Source organism: Anopheles stephensi, chromosome 3, assembly GCF_013141755.1.
Source record: "Anopheles stephensi strain Indian chromosome 3, UCI_ANSTEP_V1.0, whole genome shotgun sequence".
Lineage (NCBI taxonomy): Eukaryota > Metazoa > Arthropoda > Insecta > Diptera > Culicidae > Anopheles > Anopheles stephensi.
The window spans coordinates 12,061,748-12,084,511 of record NC_050203.1 but is presented as its reverse complement, the minus strand read 5'-3'; the positions used below and the strand labels follow the sequence as shown (position 1 = coordinate 12,084,511).

Genomic DNA, 22,764 nt, shown 5'->3' with positions numbered 1-22,764 from the left:
GCCGCTGTTTGGTTTATTGTTGTTGTGACAGATGGCTGTGACTCTGTCGCGAACTGTCACTTTCGTGCGATCAAAACAAAACAAACCATATCCAAAGTAGGCGCGCAACGCACAGACGCAACTGTATTTTGTGCGTATTTTATGCGAATTTGCTTGCCACAGCGCTGGTGTATCGGGAATATTCCACGTGTAAGTAACGCACCGTCTTCAGCAAGATCAAGAGGCCAAAGCTTTTCTTACCACCTAACCTAACTAAACGGTCCCAACAGCATGAGCGATCCGAAAAGTGTGCCGTTTGGGAAAGATTTATACTGCCAGGAAACGACGACCGGCAGCACAGAAGACCAGGAAAAACCAGAATCTTCGGTCGTCATGCTTAACGGCTTCCCGGTGCCGACAGCTTACGCGGACAAATGTCGTCTGTGTCTGGGGGACAAGTTTAACCAAAACAGTTCCAGCATCATTGATATAGAGTTGCGACCCATCTTGCGGAAAGTATTCAGCTTCCCGGTGAGTATTGGTCGTAGCCGTGTAGGGGGTCCATGGTCCATGGTTGTGACCGTACGCTAACGCTTTGATTATAGATCACAAACAAAATAGGATTGCCGATGAACGTTTGCGGTAAATGCAATCGAAAGGTGCGACTCTTCAACCAGTACCACGCAATCGTGGCATATAATCAGTCGATACTGGAAGCAGCTCTGTTCTCAGCAGCGGTTCAGCAAAAGCAAAACAACTATAGCACCAGCCCTGTACCGGCGATCCCGGAGAGCAGTAATTGCACCAGCCCAGCACTGGTGACTGCTCAACCTCCCGTCACCAATGCGGAAGAAGGTATAGCGGAAGTGATAGACATTGCGAGCGACGATGAAGCCTCGAAGGAGAAGGAAGATGAAGCGATGGACGCCGAATTGCCATCCTTAACCACTACGGCCGATACACGAAACGATCCACTTTTCGAGCCGCCAGATTTTGAGGAAGCGGCACAAACGCACTTCGTGTCGGTTGCGTCTCAAGACGCTTATTTCTTTTACAATGAAACGGACGGTACCGAAACCTTAGATATTCCGCATACCGACTTTATTAAGGAGGCATCGATAGTTATCGAACTGGAATCATCAAACGATGAAGAATCGGATGAGGGTGTTAGAGCTGGAAACCAAATGAAGCATAATCGTGGAAAAAATGTCAAACAAGGTCAGAATAAGCTGCTAGCATCGCAATCCTTCACCGATACACGATTGCAAGCTGCCGTAGTTGTGGATGCAATGAAAAATGTAAACAAATCCAAAAAGTGCAAACGGTAAAGGCCGAAAAGGACATTGTCATGTGTACAAATAAGGATCGAAGCCCGAAGTACATCCAGGCTAAAGGGGGACAAGTTTAAAGTAAGAGCAGCAATAGGAGTAGTCGTAAGCCGGAGTTGTAAGCTTTAAAACATATTTGGTAACAACAATCGAAACACTAACGACATCAGCTTCTCGGAATCACGCCCGAAATCATTTCATTGTTACAAACTAGAATAAAATAAGATCCAAAAATTAAGTGTGGATATCATTTAGCACTTTGTTTCTGCTCCCTGAAATGGGGCGATTTGAAACCCCTGCTTTTGTTTCGTAATGCGAGTGTGACACCCCTGTACCAGTACTCGGGCAGCAGCGCCTACTGTAGCTGTCAAGCGACGCTCGACGCAAGCCAGCTGTCAAGGGCCCAGCGCAACCAAAACAAACCCCAGCGTTGCAGCGGCAAAACAAACAATCGTTCAGACAGTCCGCGTTTAGTTTATTTAATTTGTTTGTGTTAATCCACCGCACCATTAGGCGTGTGTATTTCGGAGCATCGTTTAGCAAGCGTTTAGTGTACCTGATAGTGAAAGGCTCATGCCTCAAAGGTTATGCTCTTGGTCCTGTCGACAGCATCGTTTGCAAAAGTTCACCTGCTTCATGTGCACAGTTCGTTAGGGAGCGGAAAAGCGTACGAAGCATTAAACGATGAGTGGCACCAGGAATGACCCATTCGGCACGGATTTACCACCACCCCTAGTGCCTTTGCCGAGCTGCCACGCACGGGTAAAACAATTGCAGGCCCGCCTGTTCAACGGACTGCCCCTAACCACGAGCTACATTGCCAACTGTCGACTATGCCTGTCTAGAAATTTCGGCGACAAAAGTACCACCATCATCGAGGAGCAGCTTTGCGCCATGCTTAAACAAGTTTTTCCCTTTCCGGTAAGGTTCGCCATCCGCGCTTCCGCGTGACGGTGCAAATGAACGTAACGCGCCACTTCTAATTTTAGATAACGAATCAAATAGGCCTACCGATGAATGTGTGCGCCGAATGCTACAAAGCAGTCCAGGTGTTTTACGGGTACAGCGTGCAGGTGCTGGCCAACCAGAAGAAACTGCAGGAAACGTTGATCAAAACGGACCACTTCGAGTATAATGCGTTTAACAAAGCAATTCTGGAGAGGGCACAACATCCCGACACGCATCGGGAGCAGAAGGCGGAACCGAGCTGCCAGCAGGAAGCAGGAATCGAAATCAAGAGTGAAGACGAATCTCAAGACGATGAGTACCAGTGCGGGATGCTGATCGATGCGGATGCACAATGCAAATCGGAAGCCGGATCGGATGACGATCAAGCGCAGGATCCACTTTTGCCACCTGCATCATATGAAAGAGCTTCATTGCGATCTGTACGAACCGAACGCTGCCGTAATCCACCGACGGAAGTGAGTGTAACGCACGAAGCAAGTTTACCCATTGGCAAGACAACGACAGCAAATGCAAGCAAAAGTGCAGCCGCAAGCGTACCGAGTGCAAAGCCACCGTCGTTGGAGTTTGCTGGCGTAAGGAAAAGGATACGGCTTTCCACAACGGAACCGAGCGAAACGGACGACACTGCGGACGGTTCTTCCTTCCCGAAACCGGTATACATCTGCAGCCTCTGTGCCCAAACGTTTGACAAACATCATCAGCTAGTATGCCACCAGAAGACGCATCTGATGAGAGAGTGTCCGATCTGTAAGCAAATGATTGTACACGGAACGATGAGGGAACACATCATAAAGGTGCATGCCGTTATCGATAGCGACAGGAGCGTAACATAGACCATAGCATTGTAATTAGCGGGTAGGACGCTCTTTGGCGTCGCGGGCGTTGTTGAGTAAGAGCATGCCGCGGAATAAAGTAATTTTGTACGAACGTGGCGTTGGCGGTACAATTTGAACGATGTCGGAAGGTAGCGTAATCTTTGTCATCCGGTCACACAACCCAGTTTTCCATCCCGAATGACAATCATAAGAGATTTGCTGAAGAAGCGATTCTTATGGTATGTTAAATCTTTTTTCTGTTTCGGCTCTAGATCAATATTTGGATTTAGTTTGACGAGATGGGCTTACCTCGCTAAACTCTGCGTCGTCGATGGGCAGCCTCCACTACCCAACGGTGGGGGAGAGCAGGCTTGATCCGCGACTGATGTGTATTCAAACACGTTTCAAACCGTGTGTATTTACCACAGGTTCCTTAACCGGTTACTGACAATCGTTCGCTGTAATTGATACAGGAATGGAGTCTAGACGAACAGCCAGAGCTTACATCGCCGTGGCTTACTAACTTGTATGACCGAGTTAGTCCACGGTCGCATATTACCTACGTTTAAAAGCCCACTTACCCCCCACAGTAAAGTTGATCATTACTATTTGAAATTTGCAACGTGGGGGCAGCAAACGCTTGCTTATCAAATCCGCTCGCACCTTAACGAAACTAGCGTAGCAATTAATTAGTGCGGTTCACCTTGCCGTACGGAACGCTTCCTACGGATTGGCTGGGAGGCTGATCTGCGGTTACGCGCACGAGGGTGGCCACAAACGGGTGCAGAGTGTAGTTAGCATCCGCTGCTTCAACCGGTAAGGCGAATTATTAGCGTGCTGATTGTGGTGAAAATGTCTCTAGACGGTCTAAATGCTGTAGTTTTCGGTGGTTGTGGTGGCATAGGCATAGCCATCGGACAACGTCTGCTCCAGGAGGGTGTGAAGGTGAGCGAACCACAAGTCCAACGGGAACGTACTACATATTCCTTGAAATGTGCATCATTCCTCCAGAAACTGTTCATTCTCGATGTGGCGGAGTTGTCCGATGCGAATCTGGTCCGCTTGAGGGAGCACAGCCGTGATGCGCAGCTACTGTGCAAAGCCTGTGACGTGTCGAACCGAACGGAACTGAAGCAAATATTGGAGAAGGATGTGCTGGAGGCGCTGGGGTGCGTAGACATTCTGGTCAATTCGGCCGGGATTGTTGAGGATGAAGTACCCGATAAGGTGATCGCCGTTAATCTGGTGAGTGACATCGATGTACTTTTAAAACAATTCCTTTTACTTCATGTTCAAACCTTTTCCCAACAGACAGGAGTCATTAATTCGTGCCTAATCGCGCTTACCAAGATGTCCCGGGCAAATGGCGGCAAAGGTGGCGTGATCGTGAACGTGGCCTCAATAGCAGGACTCGAACCGGTCACCTTTCTGCCTACGTACTGTGCCACCAAGCATGGCATAGTCGGTTTTACACGCTCGCTAGGAGTAAGCCAGCTTTGAACAAATGAAAAACCGGGATGCATATGTGCATTTGCTTATAACATTTGCGCATCTCCGTAGGTTCAACCCGTCTTCAATGAAACGGGAGTAAAGTTTATAACCATCTGCCCGGGCGGAACACGGACTCCGATGTTTCAAAATTGCAAAATACTGTACACCGAGGTCAAGGTGTTGCAGAAAATGTTCCAAGAGCTAAAGCGATATAAACCACAGAGGTAAGAATAATTCGTGTTTCGTTGATGTTCGCTGCTGACTGTTTCTTCCGCTCGATACAGCCCCGATGCTGTGGCAGACTGCGTGATTCAGGCCATCCTGAAGGGAGAGAACGGTTCAACCTGGATTTGCAACGATGGAGAGATCTCTGTCCATAGCTTTCCGCAATCAAAATACCTTTGAAGGTGTTGCTCAAGGTTGGTGTATGACCATAAAAAGTTAAACCCCGTTGGAAGACCGGTTTTGGTGGACTAAATAAAAATGATTAAAATAAATAAAAAATAACTCTCGCTTACGCGTAGCGCGAATTGTAACGTGGCTCGTAGTTCGTGGTTTAATACGTGCTACAAGATAGCTCCAAAGCGTGTTTTACATGTTGATTTAAGTTAATCTGGGCGTTTTTAGCTTGGTTTTTTTAAACTTTATATATTTGTTTTGCAGTCCAAAATACTTACAACATGCACCGGTTATTCTGAGCTGCGTACAACCCGCAATTTGAATCAGCAACAACAAATCTGACATGTGTCAAATGTACCCAGAAACCAATTTTCGCTACAGGGTGCGTTTTGCGCTCTTCTCATTCTGCGCGCGAAAAGCATGTGAGAAAAATTAGAAATGTTGCACCTTTTTACATGTTTTATTATTTATATGCTATTAAATGCGGATACTCTTCAATCAACTAACCAACATTACAAATCGAGTGTGAAACAAAAGAGCTATCTTTCCGAAAGCAACTTAAGGCCTGTTTCCGCAACCGTGTAACCGCGCACTAATCGAAGGTGGGTTTGTTTATATTTCGGAGGGTTGGTTGGTTGGTGGTTCTCTGTCAGTTGCTTCATTGTTCAAACAATTTTTCGACTCCGCTCGGGACGGAGGTATAGCTCGCGGGTGGCTCACGCGTTCTGCTGCTACGGTGTGCGATAAACGTGTGTGAAGCGGTTTTACACGGTTGGTGGTGGGCCAAGAAAACCCGTTTTCTTGGAGTCACAAGCCGCTCGGAACGAAGTGAAGTTCTTCTTGAGGCAAGCCGACAGCGACACACACCGCGAGACAACCAACAAGTGATAGCAAAGTTCTTCCTGCGGTCGAAAGTCACATTCATCTCGTACAGATTAGAAAATTGTTGGCTTCGGTTCGAAATAGTTTTAATAGGTTTTTTTTGTGTGTGTACAAAAGTGCATCAGTAGTGGCAATCGTGCATCGTGATAGTGTGTGAAGGAAGTGTGCATTTCGTTCCTATTAGTGAAACGCGATAACGTTTGATTTCCGGAATTATTTACTCACCCATGATAGGTGGTTCAGTGTGTCCAGTTCAACATTATCTTTCCCTTGCCCTTGTTCCAACCGGGCCCAACCCCGGTTTGCTTTGCTCATCGGAAATTCCAGCGCTTCCTTCGACAGGTGTTATGGTAATTGCCCCTCCAATGCGCTTGTGCATCCGTCCTTGAAACAGCCAGGAGAAAGGAAGTTTTGTTGGTAGCACACTCACACACATACACCAACTGGGAGTTGCATCTCGACAGCGAAGCGCCACATTCAACAGCATCCTTATCGAAGTAATGCTGAAGCAAACGTAAACAATAACGACGGAACAAATAAAACGGCCCTGTCCGTGGAGGCTGTGTGAAGAGGGAGAGCAATATAGATGCGATAATCATCCCCCGACACACGACCACACGACTGCTACGACTTTGTTGATAGAATTCTGAACATCTGCCAAAAGTATACACAAACACACAGCCTACTCGTCTGTAGAAAAAGCCCCGGCTTGCCGATTGATCGAAATGTCAAGCAGCTGAATTGGATCGAATTTTGTTTCATCTTTGAGTGGCGTTTCTTTTTGGATTTGTTTTGTCCAACGTCGAAGAAGAAGAGCGCAGAAAGGAATTGGCAGCGTTTAGCAACCCTCAGGATTGAGAAACAGCACCCGGAAGCAACACCGCGAAACGCCGAATGTCTCGATGATTGTGGAGGACGAAAGGAACAACGCATCTCGTTGCCACCGTAGCTGACCGAGAGAGCAAGAGTGGCGTGGTGGTGTAGCGGTATCGTTTCAGTGAGCGGACCCGGAAGGCGGCGATAGGAACGATGTTCTTTCGCGGCGGGCTCAGCATACGGCGCAATTTGTACACGCGTGTTGGACTGCTGCTGGTGCTCGGGCTGTTCGTGTTGTTCTACTTCAAGAACCTAAACGGTTCACCAAACTCCCTCGGGAGTTCGAGCCTCGAGCAGGCCAAACCGTTACCACAGATAGGACAGCATGCGAACGGGTTGGAGCTGCTGGCGGCTGCAGAAGCAGCGGCAAATGGTGGATCCCTCAACAAGGGCAACCTACTGCCCGTCCAGACTGGTGATGCACTGTTCGAGCGGTTAGTGTTGGCTGACCTTGCGAAACAGCGACCCGGGCTTGGCAATAACGGGGAGGGCGTTGAGCTGACCGGCGATGCGAAGGAAATAGGTGAAAAGCAATTGGCCACGATAGCGCTAAACGAAGAGCTGAGCGAACACTTGAGCTACAATCGCACACCGCCGGACGGGCGACATCCGGCCTGCAAGCGGAAACACTACGATCTGAACAGCCTACCGTCGACGAGCGTCATCATCATCTTCTACAACGAGCCTTACTCGGTGCTGCTGCGTACGGTGCACAGCGTGCTGAATACGGCCGATGGGCGGCTGCTGCGTGAGATCATTCTGGTCGACGACGGTAGCACCAACGTGGAGCTGAAGGGAAAGCTCGACTACTACGTCCGGACCCGGCTCCCGGCGAAGGTGAAGGTGCTCCGGCAACGACAACGGTAGGTGTCTGATCATGATTGGCTCCGGAACGACCGGACAAAAGAAGAACACACACACACGCACAGAAAGAGTGGCAAGCGCACGCGCTTGAACGGATGGACACGTATCGGGTGGTTTGCGCACACGAAGTTGACTCATTTCACGTCACTCCACGCCACAAAACTCACGCCGAAACACACACGCACGCACTTAGTTCCGGGGTTATGTGGTCTGCGTGTTGTGTGTGATGTCAATCCAGTCGGTCGGTTTCTTTGCAAGTTCTATACACCGCAAACGTACTGAAGATTGGATTTTCCGTCCGCTTGTTGGTTGACTTCCGTTCTTCCCCACCGTCCACTGGAGTGGTCACTGGCACCTTTGGCTCGCTTTTTCCCGCAACCACCAAAACTGGCAGGTTGTTTTATGTTGTTTGGATTAAGTTTACTAAGGTATTTCCTTCTTTAAAACGATTGGATTACTTTTGCCCTTCGTTTCGGCTTTTAAATACGGCCATTGGATTAGTTGATGATGTTACAAGGTGAAATAATTTAAAAATGTTTTTCCAAGATCGCTTCGTGTCTGCCAAGTGTGGCCCTATTGCCCTTTGGTTCCAAAAGTTCATCAACTTTTTGATGTGCGATTTCCCTCCCTCAATTGCTCCCCACCGCGCCGATGTTCATTGGTTCTCTGGCAAGAACTCGTCCAAAAAATCACTCCCTACACACTACGTTGTCGTGCTTCAGCAGTGCTCGTTCGCTTCTTTTCATCCCCTAAAGAAGCACATTCAAACACACCGTTCGTCTCCTCGTTCATTGGCATTGGGCCAAGTCTTTCGCTCGTTTTAGTCTTAGTTTTTTTTCGGGACAATCCATCGGGATCTAGGTCCGCTGTTGTTGGAACTTGTTGGCGTGGGGGTAGAAAAGCGAAAGATCAACGTACACGCACTCCACTGCATACTGGCGGTGTTGTTGTAAGGGCGTGTGGCTCGTTGTAGGGAAAGCGGCCTTCTCCAAATGTTTGTTATTGCCTCACACACGTCTAGAACGGACCGGCTGGGCGGCTGTACCGTTTCGGACCGCTGGCTTCAACAACGAATCGCGATCGTCATCCCCATTGCCGCCGGCTGTGGCTTTAGCTTCTTAACGCTTTAGTAATCTCTTTCGCGCTTCTGCTAGACCTAGACCAGGGGCTTTTCCTTCAGGTCCGGCCGAGCGAGCCTACAAGAAACCGTTGCTTAATGGAGCTAATTTTCTAGCGCTTACCACGCGCACTAAGGGTGCGATCGGATCGCTCGCTCCTCGGGTGATGGAAGTAAAGTGAATTAAAACTACGATAAGATAAACATTTACTGCCGGTGTTAAGCAATTGTTGGCCGGTGGTTGAATTGATTATTTAAGGTACTTTGTTGTGTGTTGTGTGTGTGCGTTTCGCTACTGTTTGAACTTTTATCGATAGGTTGATACCGACACTAATTTCCCTTCTTTAGAAAACACGCTTCTGCTTCGCATCGACCACCAAAGGTTAATTAATTGTGGAGTTATGTTAAGTGATTCAAAAAGCTTTTAGCTGTAATATTTAGGTGCGGCTGTGCGTGGAATGGAAATGGATAGTAATTGCTTGTTAGTAGCTTGATTCGGTAAGCTTCATTACGTTTTGTAGCCGGGAATGAACGTTAATTGCACCAGTAAATCTTACTAGAAGCTGATATGTTGTCGATCACGGAGAAAACTCAGTAAGAGGTTGTTTTTCAATCATCTAATAACTAAACCCTAACGATCGGCAGCCCAATATGCCTGCCTATTGCCATAAGACCACCTATTGCTTAAATAGAAACGTTAAGGCAATCAATAGTAGGATTTCCCTCAAAATTTTTTAAATGCAATCATGATTAAAACGAAACATTACTAACGATCATGTGAGTGATCCTCAATCGTTAGTTATGCTCCTATTATTGAGTCAACAGCAGCAGTGATTTATGAGGCCTTAATATAACTAGCAATTAAGTTCATTTATTTGATTTGATTGCTCGGAAGGTGCTGGCTGAATCCACGTTGTAGATCCAACCCTTTTAATGATTTGGCTTAACCTAACTGATTTGTGCCACATACTGTTTTTACCTTACACTATTGCTTTGCAAACTATAATTGATCCAAGAATTTTGTTGCTTGTGTGTATGTTTGCTGTTACACATACATGCTCCGGTATGCTTGCCTTTTCCTTTACTCGTGCGTGTTTCTACTTCAAACAGCCGGTACAGATTTTTAATCATCATGTACAAAAGCATGCACCTGTTTTCCCCTCAGTTTTCCCCGACTTTCTTCGAGCGAATGGTTCGAATAGCCAAAAAAGGGGGGGGGGGGGGTGATCTTTTCGTTCCATCGATAATCGACCGGTGCAATAGAATATATTTTCCTTTATCACCCATCGTAATGGGAAATTACGGTCCGTATTTTTTAAGGGGAAGAAAACTAACACCAAAACTAATGTGTCCAGCGTACGCTTGCGAGTAGCTATTGTTCTTTGCTGGGTTGGACTGACACACAACATATGGCACGATCGTGGTTCGCCACGTACAACCGTTCGACCGTTTTGTTTGAGCATGGAAAGTAAAGCAAAAGCTAAGCTCTAGCCGCCTTCTTAAACTGTGGACCTCCAAAAAGAAATCTCCCCCGTCGGATCGGATGGCTTGGACCAGCGTCCAGCAAAGCGTACGGCTGGAACGCCCGATCGCCAGTGAAAGTGTTCGCTCCGTCTGCCAATCGTTCCAATCGTGATTCATCCCACCGGTTTCGGCCCCGCTCTTCCTGGTGGCCCCGGAATGAGGGTCGTGTTGGAAATTATCAATAATTTACACACAAAGCTGATGGGCTCGAGGCAGGCAAGGGTTGAGGTTTAAAGTTTCTCCCAAAGCTGCTTGCTGGCAGTCTCCCGGACACGAGAGCGGGATAGAGCGTTGAAGGAAGCTCCACACTCGAACGGAAATTATTGTTGTTGCTATGCTTTTGCCGATTCTTGCTAGTAGCACAACAATGAACCGCACGGCATATGATGTGTGCGCCGTTTCAGGGGGATTTTTTGTTTTTTAAATTGAAATCCGCTAAGTCGACCGCAGAGTATTACACACCGTCAAGCAGACGCACGAAAGTGAACCGTTTTGTTAGGATTTAATTTTCGTTCCTCATTATTAGATTTCCCCCGGTCCGGTTTTCGTTAAACCTGGAATGTGGTGTGGAAGATGATCTTCTCGATCTGCTTGTGTAAAACCCCTCAGAAGGGTTTTTATAAATGTAAATTTATTTTCGGGACAGTCCTACCTGTGGGCCATTAGTCGAACAGTCCACAGGTGAGAAAATTCAGCAAAAAAACAACCCTTTCTCCTCTCCCTTCGCTCGGTCAGTTTTGTGCCGAGTGCCGTATCACTCATTGTTCCTCAAAACTTCCTCTCACGTCTAGGGTTCGTTTTGTGGCTCGTTGTTGCCAATTTTCTTCACGGCATTTCCCGGCAAGGTTTAATGAACCCAGCCCACTCTCTAGCCTACGCTTAAAACTGACCTATGTGAAAAGCTTTGTGGCTAGTGGTGTTAGCCATTGGAATTGGTGGTCAAATTTCACCTTCATCTGCTGACACGTTCGTACGCGCGTACCATCACGCAGCGTTGCACCGGGCGCTTCTTCTTTGCGCACGGTTGCATTCGGACAATTCCTCCCGAAGCTGGCGCACCTTGACAAAAGAGGCATTTTACGTACGTAACCTTATGGTGGGCCACGTTGATGATGGGCCGCGTTTCTTAAGAAAAATGGAAGTCATTTTTTTTTGCGGTGCACTTTCACTGCATATGCAGCGTTGTTGTTTTGCAGCGCGTTTGAAGGTACTTCTGCGTATGCAACCGGGGATAGCAGTAAAAGTCCGCGTACCGTTGCACTTTTGCTCATCAAATTAACGACACCGAGTTTGCGTTCACCAAGGAAAGAGCGTTGCGAGAGAACGGTAAACGCACATTTGTTTTAAGATTATTTTTGAAGCCCCCCCAAAAAAAAAATGCAACATGTCACAAGACGATGTCCCACGTACCCCTCCAAGTGAATTTTTGGATTTTTTTTTCTTTCTTTCTTTGGTTGACTCAAATTGTTGTCAGCTAGTGAGCGCACATTCCGTTTTTCCCACAATGGCTTCGCATCAATCCATCCCTTGGGTTTTGGGCGCTGGTCCTTGTGTCGATGAATGAATTATTCAACCAACATTACCATGCGGCCAGGGAGCTTAAACACCCGGCCCGGCGTTGAGAGCTCAGCTTAATGCTCCAATTGTGTTGATGTGCGATACTGGAGGTAGCAGCAGCGGTAGTAGACAAGTGGCAACACACTATCGCTTTTTTGTTTGTTACTCAATGTTTTACGATATACATCAAACCATTTCATATCTGTCTTCGAACCGTAACATTGCATAAGGTTATGGTTAGCCTGGTGAGGGAGAAGACCTTACGATCATTGTCGTGCTATCACGAACGGTTGTGGATAGAATTGTTTTCGGGAAAGCCTATTCGTGCAAGAATTTGAAACCGTTGGAAAGGAAATGGCTTTTTTTTTGGTTATCGTTTTGTCTCTAATGCTTGAGGCGGATGTATGTTTTCGGTGCTCAAAACTTATCATCACGCAATAGACAAGAACGTGAGTTTGTTCTAGACCAGTTGAGAGGTTTTGATACGTGACATGAAAAGCATGGTAGATTTAAATAATATTTACTTTCAAAGCTTTTTTTCTGTATTCTCTTGTACATTAATTTACGATAAGGTTTTGCTTTGCATTACCTTTCTTCTAATGCTAATCCATCATTAGACGACCGTATTTGTTACGCTGCCTACTCAAGAACAAGAATGCAAAAGTGCATGAGTCAACCGGCTGGCGAAGCTCGCTGTCTACACGTAGAATGCCATCCACAACCACGTCGACGATAATTCCTTTCGGTACACACCTTGAATCGAAAGACGCTTCCCCCGAAAGACGCTGGCGACAGCTTTCAAGCTCTCGATCAACCAAACGCCTCACTGAAGAAGAGGAGGAAGAAAGCCTGCAGCTTGACTCTCATAAGCATAAATATTTAAATTTCGGTACCGGTCCGCCCTGTGTCTCCCCACCTCCCCCCCACCTCCCCAACCGAATCTGTGTGTTTGCCTCTCATCACACTCGTGGACGTGCGCACGCACACCAAAATCCAACCGTTGAAACCGGTCCTCCACCGAAACCGAAACTGTGTGTTCAATTTTTGGTGGAATTGCGGTTTCCACGGCCGCGGTTCTATGCCGTTTGATCCTCTTCAACGGCATCGCGGCGTTGCTGCACTCGGAACAAATGCGATCACGACGCACACTTACAGTACAAAGCTGTGTTTCGCTGAGAGCAGACGAATGGTGACTCAACGATGTGTTTGAAAAAGGTTACGAACATCTTTCCCGAGTGTCACGAAAAGTCGATCGCCTTGAATTTTGTTGATCGAGCCGATGTTCACGTGACCTCGTTTCACGCATTTGCAGCTTACGGGTGCTCGCTCGAGGGACACGCTTATTAAATTATTGTCAACTTTCAACTACGATCACGATCACAATTTTGGTCAAGTTAAGATGTGGATTTTTTTTTCCCCCAAAAAACTGAACACGTGTCGACGTGTACGTTGTGGAGCAACCGGCAATGTACGCGCCGCCACGAAACAGCTGTTTAAATGTTTCGGTAAACTGTTTTGGAGAATTCTCGGTTCGCAGAAGAGCAGCGAATATGCTAGCTTTTTAGCTTTTTCTTCAATGGAAGGCTTAGTTGAAGAAAAATTTTCATTCTAATTTCAAATTTTATTGCGTGAACGAGGTGCTAGAATCAAGAAATTTGTTGGGCAAATAATTTCCTTCAATTCCTCCTTGGGCATATACAAATATTAAGTACATAAGATCACATTTCACGTACAAGCTTTGGGCTTCTCCCGACCCGACCCCCTTACCCTTAAGCTGTTCTTAACTGTTTCCGCTCGCAGTCGAAGTTTCTACCTCATCAAAACGCTCCGTCTACTAATGATCGACCACGAAGATACGCGGTTTCGTTTCATGCCCCATCAACTTGGCGGACATTGCGGAATGCATTCACAACCGTTTGGCATATGGCTGTGTGTTGCTTTTGTTGATGGTGCTGTTCGGAACAACAATCAATCATCAGCCCCACTTCTCCCCGTTGGGCCTCCACGTCCATCCGTAGCTACTGTGTGTTGCTTGCAACATCGAGAGATCGGGGAACGATCATAGGCTGCTGCATCGCTATTTGTCGCTTCCATGGCTTCCAATTCATCGTTCGTTTGGGGGGTATACGTGCTAGAAAGACATGGTGACATGAGCTGATTGGTGGGGTCGTCTTTCTACTACTAGAACTTGCCCCGCTTCAACAGTGTTGCAGAATCGTGTCCCCAATCGCGCGGCGAAGAAGCCTCTACCTGCATCCCTGCTTATGGATCCACTCGCTCTTCCTTCGGTGCATGTCCATCCAGTTGATGGAACCGGTCCATCGGTCGGTCTTGAATTGCTCCGTGTGGGAGAGGGGGGCAAAGGACGTGCTTTGGTGGCGGGTAGAATTTGCATACCGGCGACAACCACAACCGGGTGCGGTAAAAGAGAAAGCTCTTAACCACCCCCCAAAAAGCAGAAGAGCAGAGCATTCCTTCGCGGTCTTTCTCTCTCTCGCCGTGTCCGTGGTGTCCAAAAAGCAGAGCACCACAGGACCCCATGTTCTGCTGTGGCGGATGTGTAAATATGTGTGTAAGGTTAATTATGCCAACCGCATCATCATCATTGACGCTATCGTCTCGCATCGAGAGGACGATCGGCAGCGAACTAGATTCTCCGGCGGCAAAAGCTAACCCGTCGGTCGGTTGATAAAATGTAAATTTTTAGCACCGATTCGCTTCAAACTTGTTTGGTGACTCGCGGTACCCTATTTCTGCGCCGCCAGTGGGACAGCATCATCATCAATGTTTTGCCAAATGCAACTCCTCCCGCATCATTCCCGTCTGTAAGACACCATGGTTTCGAGTCGGGTGAAAAACGGAAAAACTTTTCCTTAAGCGTGTACCGCTTTTAGCAAGTGTGAACCGGCGAAAAGAGTAGTTTTGTGTGGCGTTTATGGTTTCACTTTCTAGAAAACTACACTGCCAAGGGGTGATAAAATGAGTGAAACCACACTAAAGATGTCAGTCGTCTCATCCGGCGAGTGAGCGTTGCTTTGGTGTTATAAAACCTTCTTTAAAAGCTTTAAAGATTGTTAGGAGAACCTTTACAACGCCAGGTTCGTGTACGGTCCGTTAATCCTCGCAGGTTTTGGGCGATAAAGCATCTTAGATAAAACCTCTGATTAGCGAGTTCGGTATCATCGAATGCGTCATGCAGTAGTTGAAATGCGATAAAATAAGCTTTTTATCAATTTTTTAAATACTGCAATACATAGGGGCGGTACGGTGGCCGAGGCGACAGCGGCGCCGGTCTTCACACGACAGGACCGGGATTCAAATCCCATCCAGACCGCCTCCCCGTATGCAGGCCTGACTACTTTTCTACGGGTAAAATTAAGTCACAGAAAGCCAGAAATGGTAGGCCGAGACCTCTCGAGGTTGTAATGCCAAAGAAGAAGAAGAAGAAGCAATACATAGTATGTATGTATTACATACACCCGTCAGTCAAATTGATGAGAAGAATTATGCTTCAGAGTTCTCTAAATTCCCCTTTTATTGACAGATACATTTTTTTTAAATAGTTCCTCTTCTTCTCGGGCGGCCCTACGACAGGTGGCCGACACCTAACTTAAGGCAGCCATTAAACAAATTTTCGCAAGCTTTCAGCCCTTTCGCGGCTTTACCGATTAGTTGTCTATTCCATCATCCAGGGTCATTCGGAAAAACGTCTTCGAAGTGATATTTTTTCCCCCAAACAAAATTATTATTTATAGCTGCTCGGGAATGCTGGGAATCTCTTCTATTGACAGAAAGATCAAGATCACTATCAGGCGTTCGATTGGAATGATTATCTGCATCTCATACTTACATGGCTTGTCCCGCGTGGGGATTTTGTACAGCAATGTCGATCTTGTCCAGGATCTTATTGACCATACAGACGAAATGGTCGGGCGAAATGTTGGAAGTGGCAACAACGGCTACGGCCTTCACACGACAGGACCGGGGTCCAAACCCCACCCGGACCGTTCCCTCGTAGTGAGGTCTGGCTATTAATAAGTCTAGTAAGCCAGAATTGGCAGGAATGACCTAAAGGATCGTTAGGCCAAGAAAGATGAAGAAAAAAAAACCTTAAAGTACCTCCTCCTCCTCCTCCTCCTCCTCCTCCTTCGGCCTAACGACCTTATGAGTTTACCTGCCATTTCTGACTTACTAGACTTATAAGATACCGCATATTTGGATAGTCCGTATTCACCACGGAGGAACGGACCGGATGGGATTTCCAACTCCTAACTCCTTAAAGCCCCAACTCGTAGTATAAATCATACGTTACACGACACCAAGTTAGATAGCAAGCATAATAGGTTGAAAAGTTGGAGGAAAAAGGATCACATTGCGAATCACTGTGAATCAGCAGCTTTTTATTACATCCCTTGGCAATCCAATATCCCGCTCGTTGGCCAATTAAAACATGGTCCCCCCCCCCCTCCCCCCCCCACCAGCATTATATTTCCCCAAACGAGAATATGAGTAGCATTTTATACCGGATACTTTCACCCACCCGGAGGGAATCCGTAACTGTGTAGCATCAACGTTCAACATGTCCTGGTGGCCCATCGATGAGGAGTACCATTGGATGGGCGCGTTGAAGCGTACAGCTGTGTTAGGATCGTGTTAAGTAGCTGGGACCGGATTGGATGTCAATTGGCAATTTAGTATGTATATCGATTTAAATAGGTCGCTCGGTCCCAGCCGTTGAACCGTTGAACGAGTTTCAGTTGCAGTTATTGCGGGGTGTAATGCATGGGACCAATTTTTTTAACCAGTTGGTGTTTTTTGTGCCATTCAATTAGGGCAAATATAACGTGATTGTGATAGCATTTTAAAAGCCTGGCTTGAAACCTGACGTTGCTTATTGCCGATTGTTATCGTGGATGGGAAAAAGATCATTTTCACCCATTAGACCAACGATTTATTAATAAGAAATCTGTGTAGCTTGGCTACAGTAATTTGCTATCGCTATCCATTACTAACAAAGCGCATTTTAACAATGTCACACACGTCGGTCCATTAACCATCGATTTCTTAATCATTGCGCGCTTTAAACGTTTCCTCGTAAAAAAGCCAAGTAATGTGTGACTGTAGTCACCGATCTGTAGCATTAACCAATCAAAAGCAGGGCCCAATTTATTTCGCATTATCTTTGAATAGCACCGGAGCCGAAGCTTTTCCTGATGCTGCGCTGCTCGTGCACCGTGGACAATTTGTACTTTGAGGGCCATTTTCTCTACAGCAGGGAAAACACGTGGCGTTTTGCTGCACCGTTGAATATTCCCAGGATGGAGGCACGAATTTGCACACACACTAATCTAATCATTTCACGCATGCAGTCTTCTTGCTGCTGCACCTTTGCATTGAGTCATTAGTAGGCCTTGTGGAAGAGTGACGTCGACATCAAAAGCGAACAAACAAGGAAAAAATGGGGTAGAGATTTATGGCACCTCTAGCAATTCCACCGCTTGCCAATGGAGTGGCCACCAACAATGGTCCTACTCTGCGGATAAGGAAAGTGAAATTAATGAACCACTCGAGAGATGGAATCGGAACGGAGCGAGTGAGGATGGATCCTGCCCTGTTTTCGGTTCCCGCCAAGGCGTGAACCTGTTGCCACCTGCGCCACTGGACCACGACGGAATAGCTAGAGCTTGCACGATTACATAAATTCGGTTATGCGAAAATGCGGGAACGAAATTTAAGATGCACCGGGGGCGATATTTATTACCCTTTAAGTCGAGCGGGCCAGTTGGAGTTGGAGAGTTATGTCGAAAGGAAGGCCCTCTTGTACGGGATTTATCACACATAAAGAAACAATAGTCTGGTGGTTGGTTGCTGCACTTGTTCGAGTCAAGTGTGTGAGAAGCATGCCAGCAGCAGCAGATACGGTTACGCTCTTAATGAGTTTTGCCGTTTCGATAACGTTAAAGATAAATTTACGATAATTTATTTTTCCCAATTCCCCCGTTTCTTTTCCTCCCAGTGTCGGATTAATACGGGCACGGTTAGCGGGTGCCCGGCTGGCAAAGGCCGACGTACTAGTCTTCCTCGATGCGCACTGCGAGTGTATGGTGCAGTGGCTGGAACCGTTGCTCGAGCGGATCAAGGAATCGCCGACGAGCGTCCTGGTGCCGATCATTGATGTGATCGAGGCAAAAAACTTCTACTACAGCACGAACGATTACAACGATTTTCAGGTAAAGTAAAGACCCATCTTATTTTTTTTCAAATTTCACCCACATTAAACTGTGCTTCCCCGCTTTACGTTTCCAGATCGGTGGATTTACCTGGGACGGGCACTTCGATTGGCATGATGTGACCAAGCGGGAACGCGCGCGCCAGAAGCACGAATGTCCCGAGAAGGATCTGGAGATCTGTCCCACGTACAGCCCAACCATGGCCGGCGGTTTGTTTGCGATTGCGCGCGACTACTTCTGGGACATTGGCAGCTACGACGAGCAGATGGATGGTTGGGGCGGTGAGAATCTCGAAATGTCGTTCCGCGTGTGGCAGTGTGGTGGTACGCTGGAAACGATACCTTGCTCCCGCATTGGCCACATTTTCCGCGATTTTCATCCTTACTCGTGAGTGGCTTTTTCTTCTGATCGACGGCTGCCAAAAGGGATATGGTGGACAGTCGTTTAACTCATTTTTTGCGTCTTATCGTTTGCAGCTTCCCCAATGATCGTGATACACACGGCATCAACACGGTCCGGATGGCGATCGTCTGGATGGACGATTATGTAGAGCTGCTGTACCTAAACCGGCCAGATCTGAGGGTAAGAAATGGTGGTGCCTTGGCCCTCTGCTTCACAATGATCAACTTTCCATTTTCGTTCTTTCAGGACCATCCGGAACTGGGCGACGTGACGCACCGGAAGGTGTTGCGCGAAAAGCTGCACTGCAAAAGCTTCGACTGGTACATGAAAAACGTGTACCCGGAGAAGTTTATTCCAACGCGCAACGTGCTCGCTTTCGGCCGGCTAGCGTCGCAGGCGGAAAATCTTTGCCTCGACACGCTCCAGCAAAATGCCGAAAAACCTTGGAACCTTGGCATTTACACCTGCTTCAAGCCGGAAGTGTCGGCGTCGCAGCTGTTTTCGCTCACGAAACGCAGCGTGCTGCGTAACGAGCGTAGCTGCGCGACGGTACAGGCCAGCAAGTCGGAATCGAAGTTTGTGGTCATGATACCGTGCATCGACGACGACGATATCGACGACACGTGGGAGTTTACCGAGCATCGGCAGCTGCGCCATAAGCAGTCGGGACTGTGCCTGGACAGTAGCGATCTGTCGACGAAAAGTTACGTCCATGTGGCAACGTGTCATCCTGGCATCAAGACACAAAAGTGGGAATTTCAGCATCAGTGAGTAGTGTGGAGAGGGCATCCAACCTCTCTTTTGCTAACTGTGTGTTTATATGTGTGCGTGTGTCGCACAACCAACTGGAAATCTTCAATCTACATTATGGTCCACCAATCCTGGACTAGCAGTAAACCGTAAGAGTACTTCGACTGGAAGCAAAACAATAATACCTCGTTAAGGTTGATACTAACGTAGCAAAACAAAAAACCAAGCTTAACATCTAGGATATTGACGTACGTGCGACATCACATAACAGAAAGCAAGGTAATATCAGAAGGCTAAGTTCTTATAGAAGGGATATATAGAAAGAAGACAGCTCTTTAGAGGTCGGTAAGAAAGAGATAACAATTAAACGATTGTGTTGTTGTTACCAACGGAATGGTTGCTATGGTAGAAAGCTAAGCAACTCGCTAGGTAGTTTATCAAAACCGATCATAGTAAGCAACGATCGTCGGTCGGCCAAATAGAACCAGATGTGCAAAATGTATAAATTATGTGGAATTGATCGAAAAGCGGACCTTGAGGCACGTGCTCAAGGACCAGATATTATTTTGTAAGGACTTATTTCGATTGCAGCTATTGCTTCCAATTGTCGCTCAATTATGATGATCCCAAAAAGTGGGGCTAAAATGCAAAAACGCAAAATCATTCCTTCCCAAGAATTGACTTGTCCGTTTAACCGTACCGTTAGCTTTTTTGAGTCGGTTGAACGTTGCAAAACCGCGGTAGAGTTAATTATTGACAAGGACTTTTTTACTGTACCGCCGATATTGATGTTTCGTACCATTTTTTTTACATCACGCACGAACACGAGCCTGTCCCGAGGGTGTCAACAATGCATCACAGCTAGGTAATTAAACGCCAGAAGAAAAGTTGAGCAATCGGCAACGACGAGTACTTACAGCCAATGGTGGACGCAATTCAGTAGCACAATTCGGATAAGAAAAATCCAACACAGAACAACACAGATGCCGTGCCGATTTGAATGTGAAACAGAACTCAAAAGTGCCACAGAACTTAAGATTAAAAACAACAAACTAGTGCCACCGGTGGTTACACGTGGTGAAAATGCAAATGCTGCGAAGTACGAAGACCGAATTGCAGCACCGATAAACAGGACGATCCTACTGACGGGGGTTGAAGATAATAGAGTTATTTATGTATGTTTGCCGGAGCAGAAGCGTGCGTGCTAGCTTGCTTGGGTACTGCCAAAATGCGCCATCACTACAATGCCAAATGTGCTTTTTGTTTCACGCAACCGGTGCGTTCCTATATGAAACTACTGCTTAAGCAAAACGAAAACGGAATCGGAAGCGCTATCGCTATTGACAGGAATTGTTTTTAAAACGAACGTCATGAGAAGGATGGAGTACGACTTTTTTTCTGCTCAATGTTCTACTCCTCGATCGTGTGAAACGTAAAGGAAAAGCATCCACACGCGTTAATCAGATGCGCAAGAAGTGAAGGCAGCGGGTGAGAAAAACAGTATGTGAAAATTGTACATTATACAAAAGCGTAATGAAAGCGGTGCCAGACGACGGGCGCCGCGAAACTGGAGACTGGTGTACAGGAATATTGGGGGTAAAAGCAAAAACATTGTTACAATAAACTATTTGTTTAAAAATATACTTTTCTGCTTTTTTTGTGTGTGTTTTAATAAGGGATGCTGCACCCACGTAACAATACTTTTCTTCTACAATCAATGTAAGAACCATTACAGTCTTTTCCTCTCTCTCTCTCTCTCTCTGTCTCTCTTATTCAATTTCTCTCGCCGTTTGGGATGGAATAATTCGGTGTGGGATACAACGTACTGAAGAGCCCTGCACTAGCATTCGATTTGACAACTGATTTTGACAGCTACGAGCTCGATTAACAACAAACCTTTATTTACTGTTTTCCTTTGGTCCCAGGGCTGCCGTCTGCAAATCAAACCGAGCAGGAACATGAATATCACACGAAACGAGTAAGTAATTGATGATGGAAGATTCGCTTAGGCCTTGGTGTAACAAACCCGATCGGTGCTGACGCAAATTTTAGCTTCAAAATCATGCCCCGGTCGATAGTGTGCGAGGATAACAACCTGCAGGGTGACATCACGATCAGTTCCGGCTGTGTCATCCACCCCTGCTCGACCATCATAGCCGAATCGGGACCGATCGTGCTGGGTGAAAACTGTATCGTGGAAGAGTACGCCACGATACGGTACCGCATACCGAAAGACCACCCGGACTACGGGCAGCTGACGGAGGAAGGTACCGCCAAGCCGCTAATCATCGGACCGGACAATGTGTTCGAGGTGGGCTGTACGGTGGAGGCACTGTCGATCGGTGAGCGGAACGTGTTCGAGTGCAAGAGCTACGTGGCGGCCGATGTAACGGTGGGCAATGGGTGCGTTATCGGGGCCGGATGTCTGCTGGCCGGCAAGCAAACGCTGGCAGACAAAACGATCGTGTACGAGACCCAGTGTATGCAGCGGGAAGCGATGGACAAGCAAAAGACGCAGATGATACAGCTGGACTATCTGCGTAAGATACTGCCGAACTATCACCATCTCCGGAAGGCTAACTATGATCCAAAGAAGGCACGGGCACAAGTTTAGAAGCATGGGCTTTTACCAGAAATTCCTTTACAGTTCCGTTCCATTTAGCACACTTTTGTTCCATTGGCTAATTTAATTTACTTACTTTTGTGTGAAAATGTGTGTGTAATCGTTTCGCAGCGAGTTGAAAGTGCAATTCAACACTATTATAATAAAATTAGCGTTTCCTTACATATTTATCGAAATGAAGCTACAGGAAGAGATATTAGAAGATATGTGTAGGTTGTTTGTATTCTTCTTCTTCTTCTTCTTCTGTCGAGGTGTTTCACGATTCGGCACAGAAGTCCAGCTTCCTGGGCCCTTCCGTGCTACTTCGTGAGCTTGTGTACACAAAGACCTCTAGGTATGTGGACCGACTACTAAGGTCATATGTCCCTATTTTTTTCCACTGTTTCCTGCATTATTTCGATATTGTTTTTTGAGATTTTTATGTTGGTGTTGATTGCTCTTCCCATGCTTGACACTTCGTGTGCTCGAGCCTGTCATAAGTCTGTTTACACTTGCTACTTCTGTTCTTTATGCTTTTTTCGTTTCCTTCCCTTTTCTGGTCCATTCTGTTCTGTCTTCTTTAGATCTAGAATTTGATTTTGTTTGCTTGTATAAAGTTTAAAACTTTTTGGATTACCTGTGTTTGTTTAGCTTTCCAACTGTTGATGAAAGCTTCTTCTACTGGTATTTTGTCTTTCGTTCTTTCTGTTTCAAACCTGATGCAATGGAAAATTCTATGTCGTCCAGTGTCTGGGATATTGCAGGTTCTGCATATACCATCTTCTATGACTTTGAATTTTTGTAGCCAGTAGTTGCTGTAATCGTGTCCCGCGATCAGTCTGTTAATTATTTTTATGTCTCTAGGCGATAGTTTCATTTTGTGATGCCACATTTTTTTTTCAATTTTTGACTGGTATTTCTCAAATTTTTTTCCTTTAGTTACACACATATCCGTGTACCATCTATCCGTTTCTTGTCT

General features: G+C 46.6%; 3 protein-coding genes across 6 annotated transcripts; all 3 read left to right on the top strand.

The window, feature by feature from the left end:
• Positions 1-28: 28 nt before the first annotated feature.
• On the top strand, positions 29-5,154 carry LOC118514214 (alcohol dehydrogenase 1-like). Of its 4 annotated transcripts, XM_036060912.1 has the most exons (8): positions 29-189; positions 270-510; positions 585-2,228; positions 2,297-4,036; positions 4,103-4,336; positions 4,403-4,576; positions 4,652-4,806; positions 4,867-5,154. In XM_036060912.1, the coding sequence occupies exons 4-8, from the start codon at positions 3,944-3,946 to the stop codon at positions 4,985-4,987; spliced, it is 777 nt and encodes a 258-aa protein (XP_035916805.1). In that variant the 5' UTR covers positions 29-189; positions 270-510; positions 585-2,228; positions 2,297-3,943; the 3' UTR covers positions 4,988-5,154. The 4 variants fall into 4 exon arrangements, with proteins under 4 accessions (XP_035916805.1, XP_035916803.1, XP_035916804.1 ...); XM_036060910.1 differs by lacking the exons at positions 2,297-4,036; positions 4,103-4,336; positions 4,403-4,576; positions 4,652-4,806; positions 4,867-5,154 and having other exon boundaries at positions 42-189; positions 585-1,545; XM_036060911.1 differs by lacking the exons at positions 29-189; positions 270-510; positions 4,103-4,336; ... (1 more) ...; positions 4,652-4,806; positions 4,867-5,154 and having other exon boundaries at positions 1,653-2,228; positions 2,313-3,228.
• An 89-nt stretch (positions 5,155-5,243) lies between these two features.
• Positions 5,244-20,826, top strand: LOC118514209 (polypeptide N-acetylgalactosaminyltransferase 1). Its single transcript, XM_036060902.1, has 5 exons — positions 5,244-7,602; positions 17,818-18,031; positions 18,108-18,418; positions 18,508-18,613; positions 18,680-20,826. The coding sequence occupies exons 1-5, from the start codon at positions 6,893-6,895 to the stop codon at positions 19,202-19,204; spliced, it is 1,866 nt and encodes a 621-aa protein (XP_035916795.1). The 5' UTR covers positions 5,244-6,892; the 3' UTR covers positions 19,205-20,826.
• Positions 20,827-21,023: 197 nt separating this feature from the next.
• LOC118514212 (dynactin subunit 6) lies at positions 21,024-21,986 on the top strand. Its single transcript, XM_036060908.1, has 2 exons — positions 21,024-21,161; positions 21,236-21,986. Exons 1-2 carry the CDS (start codon positions 21,142-21,144, stop codon positions 21,795-21,797), a joined length of 582 nt encoding a protein of 193 aa, XP_035916801.1. The 5' UTR covers positions 21,024-21,141; the 3' UTR covers positions 21,798-21,986.
• Positions 21,987-22,764: the final 778 nt, after the last annotated feature.